General features: G+C 41.9%; 1 protein-coding gene across 5 annotated transcripts in view; it reads right to left on the reverse strand.

The window, feature by feature from the left end:
- frmpd3 (FERM and PDZ domain containing 3) overlaps positions 1–16545 on the reverse strand; it is an 83410-nt gene that overhangs the window by 14168 nt on the left and 52697 nt on the right. For 3 of the 5 annotated variants that reach the window (XM_086221386.1, XM_086221384.1, XM_086221385.1), the window contains 5 exons: positions 3800–3912; positions 3561–3715; positions 3322–3424; positions 2997–3042; positions 2183–2287 (listed from right to left, as the gene is read on the reverse strand). In XM_086221386.1, coding sequence (XP_086077512.1) covers positions 2183–2287; positions 2997–3042; positions 3322–3424; positions 3561–3715; positions 3800–3840 — 450 coding nt within the window. In that variant the 5' untranslated portion in view covers positions 3841–3912. Of the gene's footprint in view, positions 1–2182; positions 2288–2996; positions 3043–3321; positions 3425–3560; positions 3716–3799; positions 3913–16545 lie in introns of those variants that run through there. The other 2 variants (XM_086221387.1, XM_086221388.1) reach the window with 2 other exon arrangements.

The following is a 16545-nucleotide window of genomic DNA, read 5'->3' on the forward strand; positions in this document are numbered from 1 at the left end:
ACGGGTGCCAAAGGTTTAGGAGAGGTCTACACATGGCCTCAAACATCAGTCTAGGTAGTCAACACACTGCTCAGCATTGAAATAGGAAGACCAGGCGTAGCTTAATCAATGGAGGCAGAGTCTGGTAGCTACAGCACTGTATCATCAATCATCTTCCCTCCACGTTGTGTACTCTCAACTCAGATCAGAAGTGAACAATTCAGAGCAGCAACTGAGAAGCCAGTAAAAAAACCTACATATTCCTTCAACTACGGTCTAAATTTAGGTGTAATGGGAAAACGGTGGTATTCACATTATTCTGGTATTTCCAAACTTGATGGTAAAATTCCTTAAAAAAATGGAGGTGGAGCAGCCGGGCTAACAAGGTTATCAGGTGGTTCAAGTGATGAGCAGTCCTGTTGTCTGCCATTGATTTAGGGAAAATAGAACATAGTGATGAGATGTCCTTTCCTCTAAGCTCTGATTCTTTATCGATCCTGCATTGATGGTCACCTTTTACATCCAACTTTATTTGCTTTGCAACCTCCTTTTAAGCCGTGCCTGAAAGCAGGAGATGGCTGTCGGCTGCCTTGGGCCAGAGAGTGGATCCCAACAACTTTGTTGAGAAATATCCTCACAGCCGATGGTTGAAGTTTCTACAGGTGTCTGTGGCGCTCATAGGAATGATTTCAGATTCCTTTTGATCAGCTGACTTTTTTTTTGACCAGGGATCAGTTTGACAGAGTGAAATGTCTCAACAACCATTACCCATGGAATTTCTGCCCCCTACACAATGAACTGTTGTAGTCTTCCGTCTTGTTTTGCTGGTCACTACAATAATGAGGTCAAGCTTTTGTTTTTCACAGTTTAAACTAATGACATTTCTCTCAGCATCAGCTCTACTTAAGGTTTCATTTTTAAATACGCTTTGCGCTCTGAAAGCTGCCACTTCATCCCTTGTTTGCAGGTTTGGGCCTGAAGACTTTCTTTCACACCGTTTTCCCAGTATGGGATCGTCCTCACGTCTGCATCTGCAGTATATACCCACTCATTTTTTGTTTTTGTTTTTCTTCAGTGCAACAAGCAATCAAGAATCAAAGAATCAGTTGTTGTAGCTTGCTACTTCAGTAGATGGTCCGCTTTTCAGTACGGGCAGAAGCTTGAATTGTCAAATTTTGGGTCCTTTGCCTCTCTTGTTGACCTATGTTTGATGTTGGTATTTTGCCTCCTTCTAAAATTACAGTGTACGCAGCAGCCTTTTTATCTTTCTTTAAAGGCTGTGGCATGTGATCAGTGTTAGCGGATCCCCTGTTAGATGATATAAAACTGCTGTGCACTCTTGACACTTCTGCGGGATTTCCTTCTTGCGTTATGCACTCTGGCAATCTGTTTGAGACACCTGTAAGTAGTTTCTGGATGTGATGTAAACATCACATCCAGAAATGCCATAAATACACCTGTCACCTGCTTCTTAAATAGTCTACGGATTAATATTAGACACAGAACACCAAGTGAGCTGCAGCTGAGGCTGCAAGTGTGACTGCAACACATATTAACTGACCAAAATGTGTCACATGGAGGCTCAGATGCTGACAACAACACCAGTGTGTGAATAAATAGATGTGATGCATCAGGATGCATGGGGGGAAATGTGAAGTTTAGCTGCTTTTTAGATTAACCGGCACACATGCTAATTTTTTTCCTCCTTTGCCATCCTCTGTTACCGTATCCAGCTGCATCAGTACAACATCAAAGAATATGACTCAAGTACAGCTAGTATTTTTGTAGGTTTTTAAAAATGTCGATTAGGATTGTGTGAATTGTAGCATCATGGGAACTGCACCATTTTCAATAATGACCCGGATAGCTAGAACCCCAAATTTCAAGATTTCTTAGTGATGCTGTGTAGATTGAAAATGTTGAATGCCTTTGAGGTTTAGGTTGCTCCTGTGAGAATTTAAACCAGCCAGAAAAGCAATTTATTCAAGGCCGAACACACACGCACGCACGCTCGCGCACACACCCTCATGCACACATGCGTGCACACACGGTAGAGAAGTCTAACTGAAATAAAAGGTTGGTGAGAGGATAGTTGAAGCTTTTGTGAATGCTGATCAAACAAAAGAAATGTGCAGTGGGAGAGCGAACGAAAGGCTAACAGCATGTGTTTGCATGCAGAAGCCGTAGAGAAAGACCAACTTACTGAATCTGGATCGCTGATGGACACTTGCTCTGAAAAGCGCACTTTAGGCGGGTTCGTTCGCAGGCGGGCCTTTTTGGCTGCACTGATGAAGGCCGACTTAGGTGACTATGGAAATCAAGAGAGAGAAATTGTTGAATCAGCTTGAAAGAAGAGACGTAAATAAGAGAAACAGCCCCCTGTGACTGTTAATAAGACGTTTTGGAGAACCGATTAATGCTGCTGCAATGCGACAACTGCAAACCAGCTTTAAATGTGCAGCTTCTCTGCTCAAATTATAATTTGTTGTGCTTGTTGGTGTGAACACAGTAAGGATGTTAGCCACTTAGAGCCATCAACACCAAGTCAAATCCCAGCAGAATCCCTGAATAAATTATAGGAACATGGAAATCCAGGCTTCAGATGATCACATTAAAAAACAAAGTCAGACTCTAATTCGTCTACATTTTTAATCTCAGTATTTTTATCTGCTAAAAATATCCAGTTAAGTAATGCGTTAAAAAAAAAGTTACATTTTCATTTCATTGTTGGATGCACATTCCCTTTCTATTTAATAAGATATTCTGTAGGTGTTTATGTGCCTACATAGAGCTTTTCTGAAGGGGGTTACCAGAAAACAGAAATTACTGTAATGTGCGGGAATGGCCATGAATACTAATGCAAGTCTGCGCTGCATCAGTGTGCACTGTTCCACTGTTGTGTACTGTACATCTGTATGATTCAGAATGAAAGGAGTGAAAATATTAAGACTGATGACAAGTGAGCGAAATCCTGAGGGAGGGGTACATGAAAGAGAGCGAGTGTCCTATTATACTACCTGATGGGGCTGCAGCACAGTGAGAACTATGGAGTCTTTACAGCGTCTACGGAGAGACAACGGAGAGTGGAGGGGGTAAGATAATGCCACGGTCAGCATGGTATTTTGAGAGCTTCTCCAGGTTACATCTGCTTTTCCTCTCTGTCCCTCAGCTCACTCTCACCGTTTCGTGTCGACGTGTTCACCAGCGATAAGAAACAGTTTATTCCTTTTGATCCACCCTGTGTCCTCTTTACTTCAACAGGGGACCAGCAGCACAAAAACCTGCTGCTGGTCCCCTGGTCCTCCCTCCCTCCCTCCCTCCTGGTACAGTAAAGGATGTTACCTTACAAGGTCTATGACTCTCTCTCGGGGCGCGTCGCTCACCAACTCCTCGTTAATGGCCAAGATCTGATCTCCAGGGAGAAGCTTACCAAATGAGGGTCCGTCTGCAGAAAAGATTGGACACAACCATCATAGGAAATCATATACATGCAGTTTAATTAATGCCATCTTAGGATCTACTTAAACCTGTCTTTCTCTCCTCTGGTATTCTTTCCCACATGCACACACACACACACTAACCAGCAGCGACAGAGCGTACAATGACAGGCCTCTGGCTGCCTGCAATGAAACCGAAGCCTTGAGTTGGATGGCGCTGGATGGTGACCTGTCGAGCTGAGGCAGGACTTAGGGTACCACTGTCCATACCATCTTGGCTCTCCTCTAACATTGCAGAACTACAGACAAACAAGAATACAAAGCATAAATGATGATCTTTTTACAATGAGAGAATGGCGCCAAAGAGAAGCAACTCTGAATACCTGTCACATGCGTTTGTTTGTCCATCCTGGACCTTGGCCATCCCCTGAGAGGAGGGAGCAGCATGGGACAGGGTCGCACTGCGAAAACCACTCTCTGTTTCGCAATCATTCACCTGCAAGATAGAATGGAGGGGAAAAAAAGAAGTGAACCATCTTTGTTCCTATTTGTCAAAACCACAATCTCAAAGTGTCACATCACATAAAAAGTTGTTTGGCCACACAACATTGAGCACCGCAATCCAATTGTTCACTGCCAACCCGTTGCATTTGGCTCTGCACTGCGTTGAAAAAAAAGTCAAGTAAAAATTTTGACTGTTTTTGTTGAAATAAATTCTATAAAAAATATCTAACATTTGAGGCCTCCCTTTAAAAAAATAAGGCATTTATCAGGGGCATAAGACTCAACAGAACGCACATAAAGGTCTCTGAGTTGCCATTACGGACTGAGCTACCGCTGCGAACCACACTTGCTCTTTTACAGATGCCTGTGTGGGAAGCGGTGAAAGCAAGATTACTGAAAGACCCGAGTCAGTTTGTTGCTTAGGAAAAAATGACGGGAAAAAAGATTGAAACAATTATGTGTGTATGTGTTTGTGTTTGTGTGTGTGTGTGTGTGTGGGGGGGGGGGGGTGTGTGAGCCAGATATTTATGTTCATATCTGTAAGCTAGGAGATTGATTGCAATGTCAATGATGCAGATGTGCTAAAACTGAGAAAAGCACGATAGTACTGCTCAGGATTATTATGCAAGGGTACATTGTTGAGAGTGCCACAGGGAGAGAACAAACTGCCAGTAACAGGAGGCTGAGTCACATTAGTCAATCGTTCAGATTCAAATTCTCGTCACATGTTGTTTCTGATAACAGTGGCTCACAAAGACGATGGCTCATTTACAATTCTAGAGACGCGTCACTGATCTCTGTCACAGTATCATCAAATGAGGGTTGATGTATCATAGACATCCATTGTAAAATATTTTTACTCATAACTATTGTTTAAAAAGATGAGTTTCAAATGCGGTTTTGTATTTGATGCTGCGTGACTCGCAAATTATTGATTTTCTTGTGACAAATGATGTTATACCAGCTTGTTCTTCCTTTAAAAAGAGAGACATGTTTTGGATCGAGAAGGATAATTATCTTCTTATCTATTACTCTTGACATAGATATTGACAGTGCCGTTTTATCCTCATTTATTCTCTATCTTTCTATCAGTCTAATGACTTTCTGTATTCGCCATCTGTCTCCCTCTCCGGTAACTGGTAGGACACCCATCTGTTGGATCTTCAGGGAGGTGTCAGTGACCGGTCGTTCATTAGGTGCGCATGATCGCTACACGTCACTATGAATGTCACTAACTCCTCAGAACCCTCTCTCAGAGAGCAGAGAAGAGCTGAGATATATGAGCTCAGCGATGAGAATATATAAATAACCCAGTTGTGAAGAGCCTGCACTTATAACTTGTCCATTATTCACTGAGTCCTCACAGTAACCTGAAAGTCCCCTAGTCCTTTACACATGGGATCCAATCAACAAGTTCTGTCGACCGAATGACTATAGCATTTCCTAAATTAGTCTCTGCTTTTATGTGCTTGATGCCAGAAAATACTCTAAATAATTATCGGGATGCAGAGTTTGGTGTTTGCTTGACCGTCTATCCAGCCTGACCTCATTCCTATTGATTCTTCTCCCTATCTTGACTTTGAAACTGACTTTGAAACTATCAACTGCCACCAACATCGTCAAAACACACATTACTCACTGTATTGGTAATAGAAGAACTAAGGCTCCTCCATCTGTTTGCTGTATCAACAGCGCACCCAGCGTACAGCTGTAAATCTTGCACTCAATTTCGGGAAGAGTACAGTGGAGGAACTAAACAGAAGGGAGAGCAATGAAGGTAGCCGGAGGACACTGAAGCTCGCACGCCTGCAAAGATAAACAGCCATTCAGCAGAGGGGCCGACCTTTTACTGAGCGAGGACACCAAGGAATTCTGTCAAGAAATGATCCCCAAGGGCATCAGCAAGCCTGCCCGTTACTATGGTTACAGCTCTTGGTAGCTTGTTGAAGCTGTTGTGGATGGACTGATAGTGGGTGGAAAGAATAGTGATAACGTCACTACAACGGAGAGAAGGCTAGTCAGCTGCTGTCTGTTCCCTTCACAGCCACAGAGCTCAACACTGACCACCAACTCTGAGTCCAGAAGTGAAAATCCCATTCATATTCTCCAAAGATGAGTTGATTAGAAGTCATAATGACCATAATAACCATTTGAGGTCGACCATGAGCGAGCATTGGTGATAATATTGCTGCTCCTCTAGAAGCCTCAAGTTTGTTTTACATTTTTCATATAGGAAACATCAGCTTTATTCACAATCTCACAGAGAATTTCTACATTGCCCACAATCCTGAAGTGTAGCGGGGATGTCTGTGATTGATGTGCGCTGTTACCATGGAATCACATACTGAATCTGTATGAGTCGGCCATTTTGAGTTTCCCGAGTTCCTACCATCATTACGGATGAACATGGCTGCAGCAAGATTATTTCCATTCCCAATGAGAAACATTGACCACGTGGATATTGGGCAGGACGGTGGTGCAGTGGTCAGCACTGTCACCTCACAGCAAGAAGATTCTGGGTTTGAGCCCCGGCTCCAGCACGGGATCTTTCTGTCTCCATGTTCTCCCTGTTCCTGTGTGGGTTCTCTCTGGTACTCCAGCTTCCTCCCACAGTCCAAAGACATCAAGAGAGGACGAGGCTGATTGATACTCTAAATTGACTGTAGGTGTGGCTGTGAGTGTGAATGGTTGTCTGTCTCTATGTGTTGGTCCTGTGATGGACTGGTGACCTGTCCAGGGTGAACCCCACCTCTCGCCTGAAGGCTGCTGGGATAGGCTCCAGCCCCCCACCACCCTAACAGGATAAGCAGTAGAAAGATGGATGGATGGATGGATGGATGTGGATATTCTATATTTACTGACATCGGTTCCAAGTTAGCCAGCAATAACAAAATGGTAGATTGGTCAAGAAATGTAGTTATTTTAAACATCGCTTGGTTGAAATAATGGTGTCCAATATCTTATGGGCTGAGTAGTTTGTTAACTCTTGAGGTAATTATGGACATTATTTTCCCTCTCCTCCATTTTCCTGTAATTTTTTTTTGCACCAAATCAAATACTTTATGGTCATCTGGGTTACTGGTGTAAAACTTTTTACATGATAAATTTTCAGAAAATTCGATGGACGGACTGAAAGAAAAATTTACTCCCGAAAAATGGAGCCAATCTGAAGGTGGTTGGTCATGGTTGAGCTCTTCTTTGGACGGGTCCCTGCACCAGTGGTCAGGGCGCCAGCTACCTGCTCTGCCTCAGTGTTCCAGTCTGCAGCAGGTTCTGGGAAGAAAGACTTTCTCTTTTTAATCCTCTCAGGCTGGCTGGACAGGTGAATCATTAGCTGGAGAGGACAATGCATAGCAGCAGCATTGCTTTACAGGCTCTGGTGATGCCACTGGTGGACCAATCAATGCATTAATTGACTAATCAATCCCTTTTTCGACACACTTACAAACTGACTGCAAACACAACACTGGCACATTCGCGCCTTCTTGTTGATACGGTGAAGGTGTTGCAAACAGTTTCCTGTATTTACCCTTGTAGCAAACTCAGAGAAACAAGCATTTATGCTGAGTCATGTTTGTGTTCAACTCATTAACCTAATTACAATGATAACTCTGCTTATTTTTGGTTTCCACCAGTTCCTGAGAGGAGTTTAGCTACTAAAAACGCCATATGCTCATCAGACTTTTTGAGAAGAGTCTTTCCTGGTAGCAAGGAAACACCTGCCTTCATATCACGGCAACAAATCATAAATGCTTCGAGACAGAATGATTTGGGTTTTGTAAACCAATAAAATTATTTTAAAATCTATTTTTGTGGCAAACACCAAAGGCCCAAACATTTATATGTGCCCTGCTCCCCAATAAAGCAGATATAGGAGGTTAGTTCATGGTTAGATCCCAACGGAGGTCATTGCAATAGTTCACATCCATATGATGAAACAAAGATCATTCACCAAATGTGATGTAAAAACAAACTATGGCTGATGGAGATGACACAATAGGGCTTAGTTACATATAATTTTTGTGTTATGTAATTCCATCACTTGGTGACAGAGTATATGTCCATCGCTGCTCCTTAAGAAACTGGATTGCAGAAAATTTACCATGAAAGAAGGCCAATTATTCTGAAAACAAAAACAAAGGACATCATAGCTGTTTTGAATACAAATAGAAGCAACAGTCCTATTCAGAAGAATTAGACATAGAGCTGCTGACAACATTTGTTCCACCTTTCAGATTTCAGACTCTAGCTGTCCAGTCATTTTTGTGCATGGTAAACAGCACACACTTACTTTTAGGTTTGTTTTTAACTTTATTTGAATTACTGAAGTTCTGTGTTTGTTCCGTGCAAACCGTATTTATTTGTTGACACAATTACTGTGGCATCTTTTTAATAGCGGATGAGATTAATTTTCAAAAGGAATTTATTGTGCAGCTGTCTCAGGACATAACCACACACAAGATTAATCGAAATCTTATATTGTCTTGAATACAGAAGGGGATATAGTTGCAGAGATTCCGATAACTAAGGGGCTGAACTTGACTCTGCCTGAACTGACACTGTGCGCCATTTTGATATAAATAAGTAGCTGCCAGCAGGTATGCAGAAGTGAAGTTTATAGTGCTCGAAAAGCCTGATTGGAGTGTTGCACAACATTCATATGCAGATTTAATTAGTTGGTTTATCTCCACATGCAGGAGTTATACTGTAGCTCAGCCTTTTGAAAGGTGCGTTTCACATATAGATTCTTAATTATGGTTTAATTGAAACTAAAGAGTCCATTCCAGTGCCGATTAACACGGCACTCTGAATCATCTGGCCACTTTAATATTTGATCATGAGGAATTTACATTTATTCTACCGTTACACTTTTTTGCTTAATCTCTCTGATTAGCGTCATCTAGTCAATAAAATCATTTTAATTTCAATCAAGGATGGAATCGACTACAGAAACCTAATTTGGAGTAGAAGAGTCCTAAGTGACTGTTACTGGATCATTGCCCTGAGACAATAACCAAGGACTATCATGGTGATTATTCATGACTGACGGGCTCGGTGTGACTAAATAATTCAGGAAGTAAAATATTCAGGATATTTGTGAATTCCAACTATTACTGACTTTCCCTCCAGACAAGTTTGCACCACTGTAGTTGTGTACTGCTCTGCTTGTTGTTCCCCTTGCGGAAGTATATTAGGAAACTGGCTGTGAGTGAATTTATGGTCATGCATGGCAACATCGGTGACATTAATCTTCATAAACAAGCTTATAGTCAAAGGCACTTCCCTACTCTTATCATTTCAACATCCAAGATAAGGCTTCAGATATAAAATATGTGTTTCTGTCTCTTAGCGGCTTTCTCTCTGAGACACACACACACACACTCACACACGCACACGTGTGTATGAATTTGTAATGGTCACTGTCATAGAGAATCTTAACAAAATGAGCACGTAAATTGTAATTCTAAATGTCAAATTCATTAAGGTACTGTAATTACAAACTGCCCTCAATTAAAACAATGGTATTTCCTTGATGCTTCAGTAAGCAGGGTCAAAGGTTTAAGAATGAATATCTTGAATTGGAGTACATCCAGACAGACAGTAACCTCAATTACCTTGCGACAATGCGTAGTAATGGAGGACACATGAGCAATTCATTGCCGAGAAGTGATCCTGAGCGCAGCACAATCTCCCTCAGGAGACATTTCTTTAACTCCAAATGACATCAGAAATCGTAGACATAAAGCAAAGTTTATTATAAATGTTACGGTCATCTTAATTCACTGAGAATGACTCAGCAGACGGAGTGTGTCAGTGGGAAAATGGCGCGTAATGTCACAATGTACAAGAATGAATTATCCACTGGAATATATTTCTCACAATTCAAACCAGACCAATATATATTTGATGGCTCAGAGGTAGAGTGGCCGTCTAGCAAATAAAGGGTCGCTGGTTCAATCCTCACTTCCCCTAATTGCTCCTGATGGCCCTGGTGACCCGTCCAGGGTGAGCCCTGCCTCTCACCCAATGTCAGCTGGGATAGGCTCCAATCCCTGTCACAACCCTTAATGGATAAGCTTAATAGAAATGGATGGATGGACGTATTTGACTCATAGCTTTCAACCACAGTACCAGATTATGCTAACAGCAATGCTGATAGGAAGATCTGTCACATCAGCTTCTTTGCTTTGGAATAGCAACTGGAAACTTTTCTGCATCATTTAAATATACATTAAAGTGGATAAAGAGTTGATAGCCAGCAAAGATAAGTCAGTGTTAAGATAGTAGATATTTTAATTTCAGTTTCAGCTATATATAGTCATGCAGACATGTATAAAGTGATCTTTGCATACCAATGTATCCCATTCAATCACACAGAAATCCTCTGTCAGCACAGGGTAAAGGCTGCCAACATTTTGTATCACATGTAGCAAATCCTTGAATCTGCAAAAAAAATCCTGTTAGGATTATGAAAGAGGCGACACAATCATCTCCTCAGTGTGCTGTGAAATGAGCCTTTCAGGACAAAGACTCTGCCTTTCATATGTCCAGCCTCGAGAAAACTGGAACAGGAAAGTCATTCTGGCAGCATGGCCACTGCTGTCTTCAATCTGTTTCAATAGCTGAATATGATAAATAGCAAATACTGATACATTTTTATTTTTTTTAAAGGATTTGAGGTTTGTGACTTTTAGTGAGAGACGAGCTCTTGCACTGAGCAAGCCATTCAAATGAAACCATCGGCAACTGACCTAATCCTCTCCGTCCCTGCAGGCTACTCCGGCTAGGCTCGCAGAAACACCATGCACCACTTCACTCTGTTGGGAATGTGAAGGTTGATGTATAAAAGTCAGTCCTGCACTTCCCGATAAACGTTTCATTGTGTATGTTATCTACAGGATTGGATCATTTAAAACCCCCGGAAGTCAGTTGACTTAAAATGAAAGTAGGTCACATTAGTTTTCCATCTTTTTTGCAAATCCTTCTTCTCTTGTCCTCTACGTTTCCTTTTGCAGTTTCATCCTGTCTCTCAATCACAAATGGACCCTTTTTTTAAGTGTCCATCACAGTTTGTCCTCAGTGTACAGTCACGCACACGCACAAGCACACACACACACACGCGCGCACACAAGCACACACACGCACTCACACACCAGCAACTAGCATTTCTACCTTTCAAGGTACAAAGTGCTATCCAACTCCTCTTTTCCCTCCATGCTTAGACAATAAAAAGCTGCATATCTGGAAGCATCACTTGACAAGCTGGCTAATTGCTGAGTCCACCTGGCATTTGTGTCATATGACATAAAGATCCAGACAACAAGATTTGTGCAGCTGCAGGGCAGATCCCTCTGTCTGTCTCTGGCTATTTTCACCTGCCGGCCTGCCTTCCAGCACGGCTGCATCCTTTCCTCTCTGTCCACAAATGGCCTCCCTCGCAGGGACAGATGGCATCCATTTAGCAAAGGCTGGTTTCTCACTTTCACTTTTTCTGTGAAAGTGTTTCTCTGTTTTTGCTTTCTTAATTCTTAATCTCTCTCTCTCCCTCTCTCTTTTACTCTCTATGTTGCCACCCAATCTTTTCCCTCGAGAAGCCAAATCTGGCTGCCTGTTTGAAAATGTATCCTGGCTTTTTTTGGGGGGGGCTTGAGTGGATTGTTGCAGCATGAACTTTGTGTGGAAACTCTCCTCTGTTGACTGAGCTGTTGAGCAGTTTCATGCAAAGAAAAACAATTGGCATTCTTCTTGTTTGGGCTGCTGACATGTAAGTGATATGTGGAGAAAGGCTGCTACATTGCATGCACCTGTTGCACTTGTGCATGGCTACGACTTCGTACAAAAAAATAAATTGTCTCTATTTTTGTTGGCCACATTTGCGGATCCCTGAGCAGCTGAACAGGTGAACAATCCATCTTTTACAATGACTCCTACTTGTATTTTACGTCTTGCAGTCATGTGAGTGTAAAACCTTCACACCACATGCTGGGATCAAGTATGCAAATTAATTATCAAGCTTGCAGAAAAGTAAAATACCTTGAAGTAACTGGTAAATCTCCTAGCTTTTGCCACTTCTTATTGACAGTATGAATGCGAAAATACTTGAACTGACAGTTTCACCATTGTTTTGATGAGTTGTGAAAAAGGAGAATGAGGTCTCCCTCACTCAGCCTGAGCTGACATGAAACTCCTGCTAGCTTCTTTTTCGTTTATAAAGCTAACTTGGATTTTTCAACAGAAATCATGGAAGAAGCAGAAAAGTGAGGAAGAGCATAATCATGGAGGAAGCCATGAGAAACAATGAGACGCTAGCCTGTAGCAACTATATTTTGACACTCTATAATTAACAAATCAAACCACCGAGGGGCAAAATTGTAAAATTAAATTAAAAAAAAAATAGAAAGAGACCAGGGCTAAAAGTCAGAGAATAAGCATGTCTTGTATGAAAGAAATATCCAATAAAATAACAGCAGGGCTGGCAAAAATGTGCCACTACATGAGGACAATTTTCCTCAGAAGAGGAGACCGACCCTGCAGTTGGTCACCATGTGTTGAAAGGCCCACAGCAGACTACACACCCATGAGGGATAAAATTTCATTTTAAATTTAATCAAGAGCCCCCTAAGTGCAAGAGAAACTTGGCAAAAGTAGCAGCAGAGAACCAGTCAGCAATCGCAGTATGATATATCTCTTGCTTTGCCCAGATGTGTGGTTTTTTTTTGGTGTTATTGTCTATGCAAATGGAGATGCTAAAAGTTTAAGAAGGATCCGAGAAAGTCAATGAGCATCAGAGAGATTGTGACCTCTTCAAAATGGAGTTCAGTAACCGTCAAGGAAAAAAAACCTGCGCTCATACATTTTCTTTATTTCTAAATTCCATTGAGCAACAAATGCAAACACCAGCAAACACCGTACCCCCCAGCATACAACATTTCCTCAGCTGTTCTCCTCACTGAGTCACAAGCAGCAGGACCAAGACAAATGAAGATGAATGATAGTGGACAGGCTTTGTCATGCCACATCCTGTAATGTTATCTGAAGCGCAGTAACAGTTGTATCCAAAAATGTCCCTATGTCACTGAGGATTAATTGACATATCTTTCCAATACTGTCTTGCCATATTTGTTTTGTGTCAAACGATTCATTCCTTGTCATTTCTCCACGATCCACCAAGGGAAATTACATATTTGAAAGTACCGTTGGAGGTTAACATGCAGGAAGACATGGAGAGAGAGATAAATGTGACATGAGACAAATCTTGGTATAAACATATGATCAAGAAGCAGCCTTCGTCCGCCCACAGTTTAGAAGGGTTCTTTGGTCGCACTTGATTGGACCGGCGTGTTGGTTTTTGGCTCAGGAGCTCCTCTGACTCACTGCTGCATTATTAATGTGACCCTGATATCTCAGTCCCTGTGCTGTTTTTATAGGCTGGCTATAAATCAAGAGCTCACGGCAGTCAATTGATTTATCTGCGGTGGTTGACGCAAAAATAATTCACGACTTTTTGGTGACTGTTCAATCATTTTACAACCAAATGTGAAATTTCTAACTCCACCCCTTTTCTGTGACGTATATGATTTTAAAACAAAAAAAAAAAATTATCAACAGGGAACTTAATTTTTTTTTATGTTTCTGTTTGAATGGGTTTTAATTGCCAGTTAACATTTCTCAGATTCATGTATACTCGTCCATCATAAAACAATCTCCATATTTTGCCTTGTATCGATTGTCTGGTTATAGTGAAGGTCACTGCTTTTGAATAGAGTTTAAATAATTATTTCAGAAATTAAAAGGATTCCCCTTAATCTGATAATCTTTTAGGTTTTAAAGATATATTATATTAGGATGAAAATTTCATCCATTTCAAATCCATCCATTTTACTGCAGAACCCATTAAGGTTTATGTGGAGGTCAAGCCAGTCCTAGCAGGGCAGGAGGCGGGTTCACCATGGATAGGTCACCTGTCAATCAAGATCACATTCTCACCGAGAGCAATTTATAAACAACACAACTTGCATGCTTTAGAAGAATGAAGAACCCATGCAGGAAGTCACGTTCCTTCATGGAACTAGTTCTTCACTAAAGGTTATGGTCTAAAATATGTCAACTTCAGCTTTGATGGATATTTTTCACCAGCTTCTTGTACTTCACATACGAGCAGATCAGACCACAGGCACAGTGCCTGGATATGGAGGTGTGTACGTGTGTGTGTGTGTGTCTGTGATGCAAGTGAAGCGTTCGCGCAGCAACAAGCCCAGTGAATGGCGTCACTCTGGTGTCTGGGGCTTAGATGGCGCCAAGCTGCACGATTAACATTGACATTCAGGCTCCCGAGGCTCAGCAGAGACCTTGCGTGCACTGACAAAACCGTGTATGAGAGCATGTTTCTCCTTTGGCCAGTGCCAACATAGGCTACAATGTGTTGATACCAATAGCCGACAGCCAGAAAATTATGGAGAGGAGGGCCAGTGAGTGGTGATGGATCGCCACGGTGGTTAAGAGTCGCTCTTTCATAGGTGTAGGAGGTTAGCCAAACAGATGTTCCGCCCTTACCGTCTATGCAGGTCACTGAGCAGGATCTTTGTTGATAAAAGGTGGATGAGGTTAAGAAATGCAGCTCATCCATGTAATAGCTTGTTACAACTTTCCCTCTCTTCCACACCACCAAAAAATAACATTTATAGAGGGCATGAGGCAGAATTTATGCTGTCCAATGACTGCACCACCTCAGTAGAGGTCATAAATACATAGCTATGCTGTCAGATGAAAGCAAGAACAGTTCTATCATTTATTCCTTTTCATTGCACTCAAAATAACATTCTCCTGAAAGCAGCATTTAAACTTGAGCTGAGGTTTATATCTAATTTTGGGAAAGTAAAGTAAAGCACCTCATAGTTGCTCAACAGAACGTTGCAAAGTAAAGTTCGCCAGTTTGGCATAAAATCGAGAATGTTTTGCATACCTTTGATATATTTTAATGCTGTAATCCCTGTCCAATATGAGCTGGATCTAAATACAAATATAGTCTTTGAAACTGAGGGAGGTGGAAAGGAAGTGTTTGTTAAACACCGCAGAGGCAATCTGCTTAACCTTCCACTTGGGTCCTTTTTACCCGTCCATGAAGGAGCACACGCCTTTAATGCAGCACGTTAGGCACCTGATTACAAGATGGAATGACATGAAATTCAATAATGTGCTGATGATTATTAATACTCGATCAGTTATTCTGTATATTCACCTCCTCTGAGGAGAGAACGTGACCACTGGCGATCATATTTCCAGTTATTTGTTTGTCTGTTTATTTGCAGGATTAATGGTTGGGCCAAGGAGGGACTCATTTGACATTTTGGTTAAGAGAAATGCATTGTATTTAGTAGAAATCAGATAAATAAGTAATGAGGCGGGTTTACAAAGTGAAATATGAGAGCAGGAAAAAATTCAAGTCATACTCCAATAAGCTTCCGCAGGTAGCTGGGAAATTCAGTTTCCTTGGCTGGTTATTTTGAATCTATGTTCTCAGACTGTAGACGTTCCACTTGACTACATTTGATTCATCGGTCAGGAGCTGAAAGGAGAGAGTCAGGCCTGCGTGGAGTAATTCTTTCCCCAAAGTTTTCTGACAGAACAGTCCAGACTGTAAGCTGCTTTTATCCCCTGATATATTTCTCCTTATTTACCTGACTTAACCTTTCATAGTGTGAATAAGATGGACGTTTCTAACCGTTATGGCAAAGCTACCACTGAAGGGTAACACAGCTGACCTTTATAAAATCAATTCCAGCCGCTGCATGTGCAAGGGGGCTGTAAATGAGCTACCTGTTAGCTCTGACATGACTAGCCACTCAGGTCCTAGATGCCTAAAACAAAAAACCAGAGTGGCTGTGACATCAACCGCAGCGACTCTGTCTATTTGCTGCCATTCAGTGGAGCAGCAACTCGCCTGACGGAGTGAAACTCATCCACAGACTGCACTCCCCCCCCATCAGATAGCACCCCCACATTCCTTCCATCTCCGCCCCCCTCCCCGCTCTGCCAATAAAGCAATCTACTCCTGCAGTCTTTGTGCGCTCTCGTAGTGTAAGCACATATCCTGACACGTTTCCACAAGCCTTGTGTTAATTCATGCGTTATATCAATTGCAAAAAAAAACTATCAGAAATGACCTGCTCCATATAAAATGCATAAACACAGAATTTTAATTGTAAGTGCATTTGGAGTGTGCATCAAAGTCCATATGGAGAAATGGTCTTGGTCACTATGTAACCTGGATTTACCTCAAATTTAATGGGATCATCCTCGCCATGTTTCATGATAGTCAACCTGTAAGCGATCCTGCTGACAGCCAAACAAACATGCCGTGCAAACACCTTCCTTGGCGGAGGTAACAAGCTTGTCCGTCACAACAGTTGGTACGAATGTTCAGCCCAGATCTTTTATTTACATGACAACACGTGGACACACCAGCATAACACCTCATTAACCACGATCCTCGCTTTGACCTCTCCTGTCAGCCGCGCTTCATCACTTGGGTGTATCTTCTGTGTTGCCTTAACTTCTTCCTTTCCAAACAATGATGCTGCTCTCTGGCTTCGAGAGCGCCTGTGTTTACTGACTCATCCGCTCA

Source organism: Aulostomus chinensis, chromosome 13 (genome assembly GCF_037954235.1).
Source record: "Aulostomus chinensis isolate RoL2024-O1b breed Wild chromosome 13, RoL_Achi_v1.0, whole genome shotgun sequence".
In the NCBI taxonomy this organism is placed as follows: Eukaryota; Metazoa; Chordata; class Actinopteri; order Syngnathiformes; family Aulostomidae; genus Aulostomus; species Aulostomus chinensis.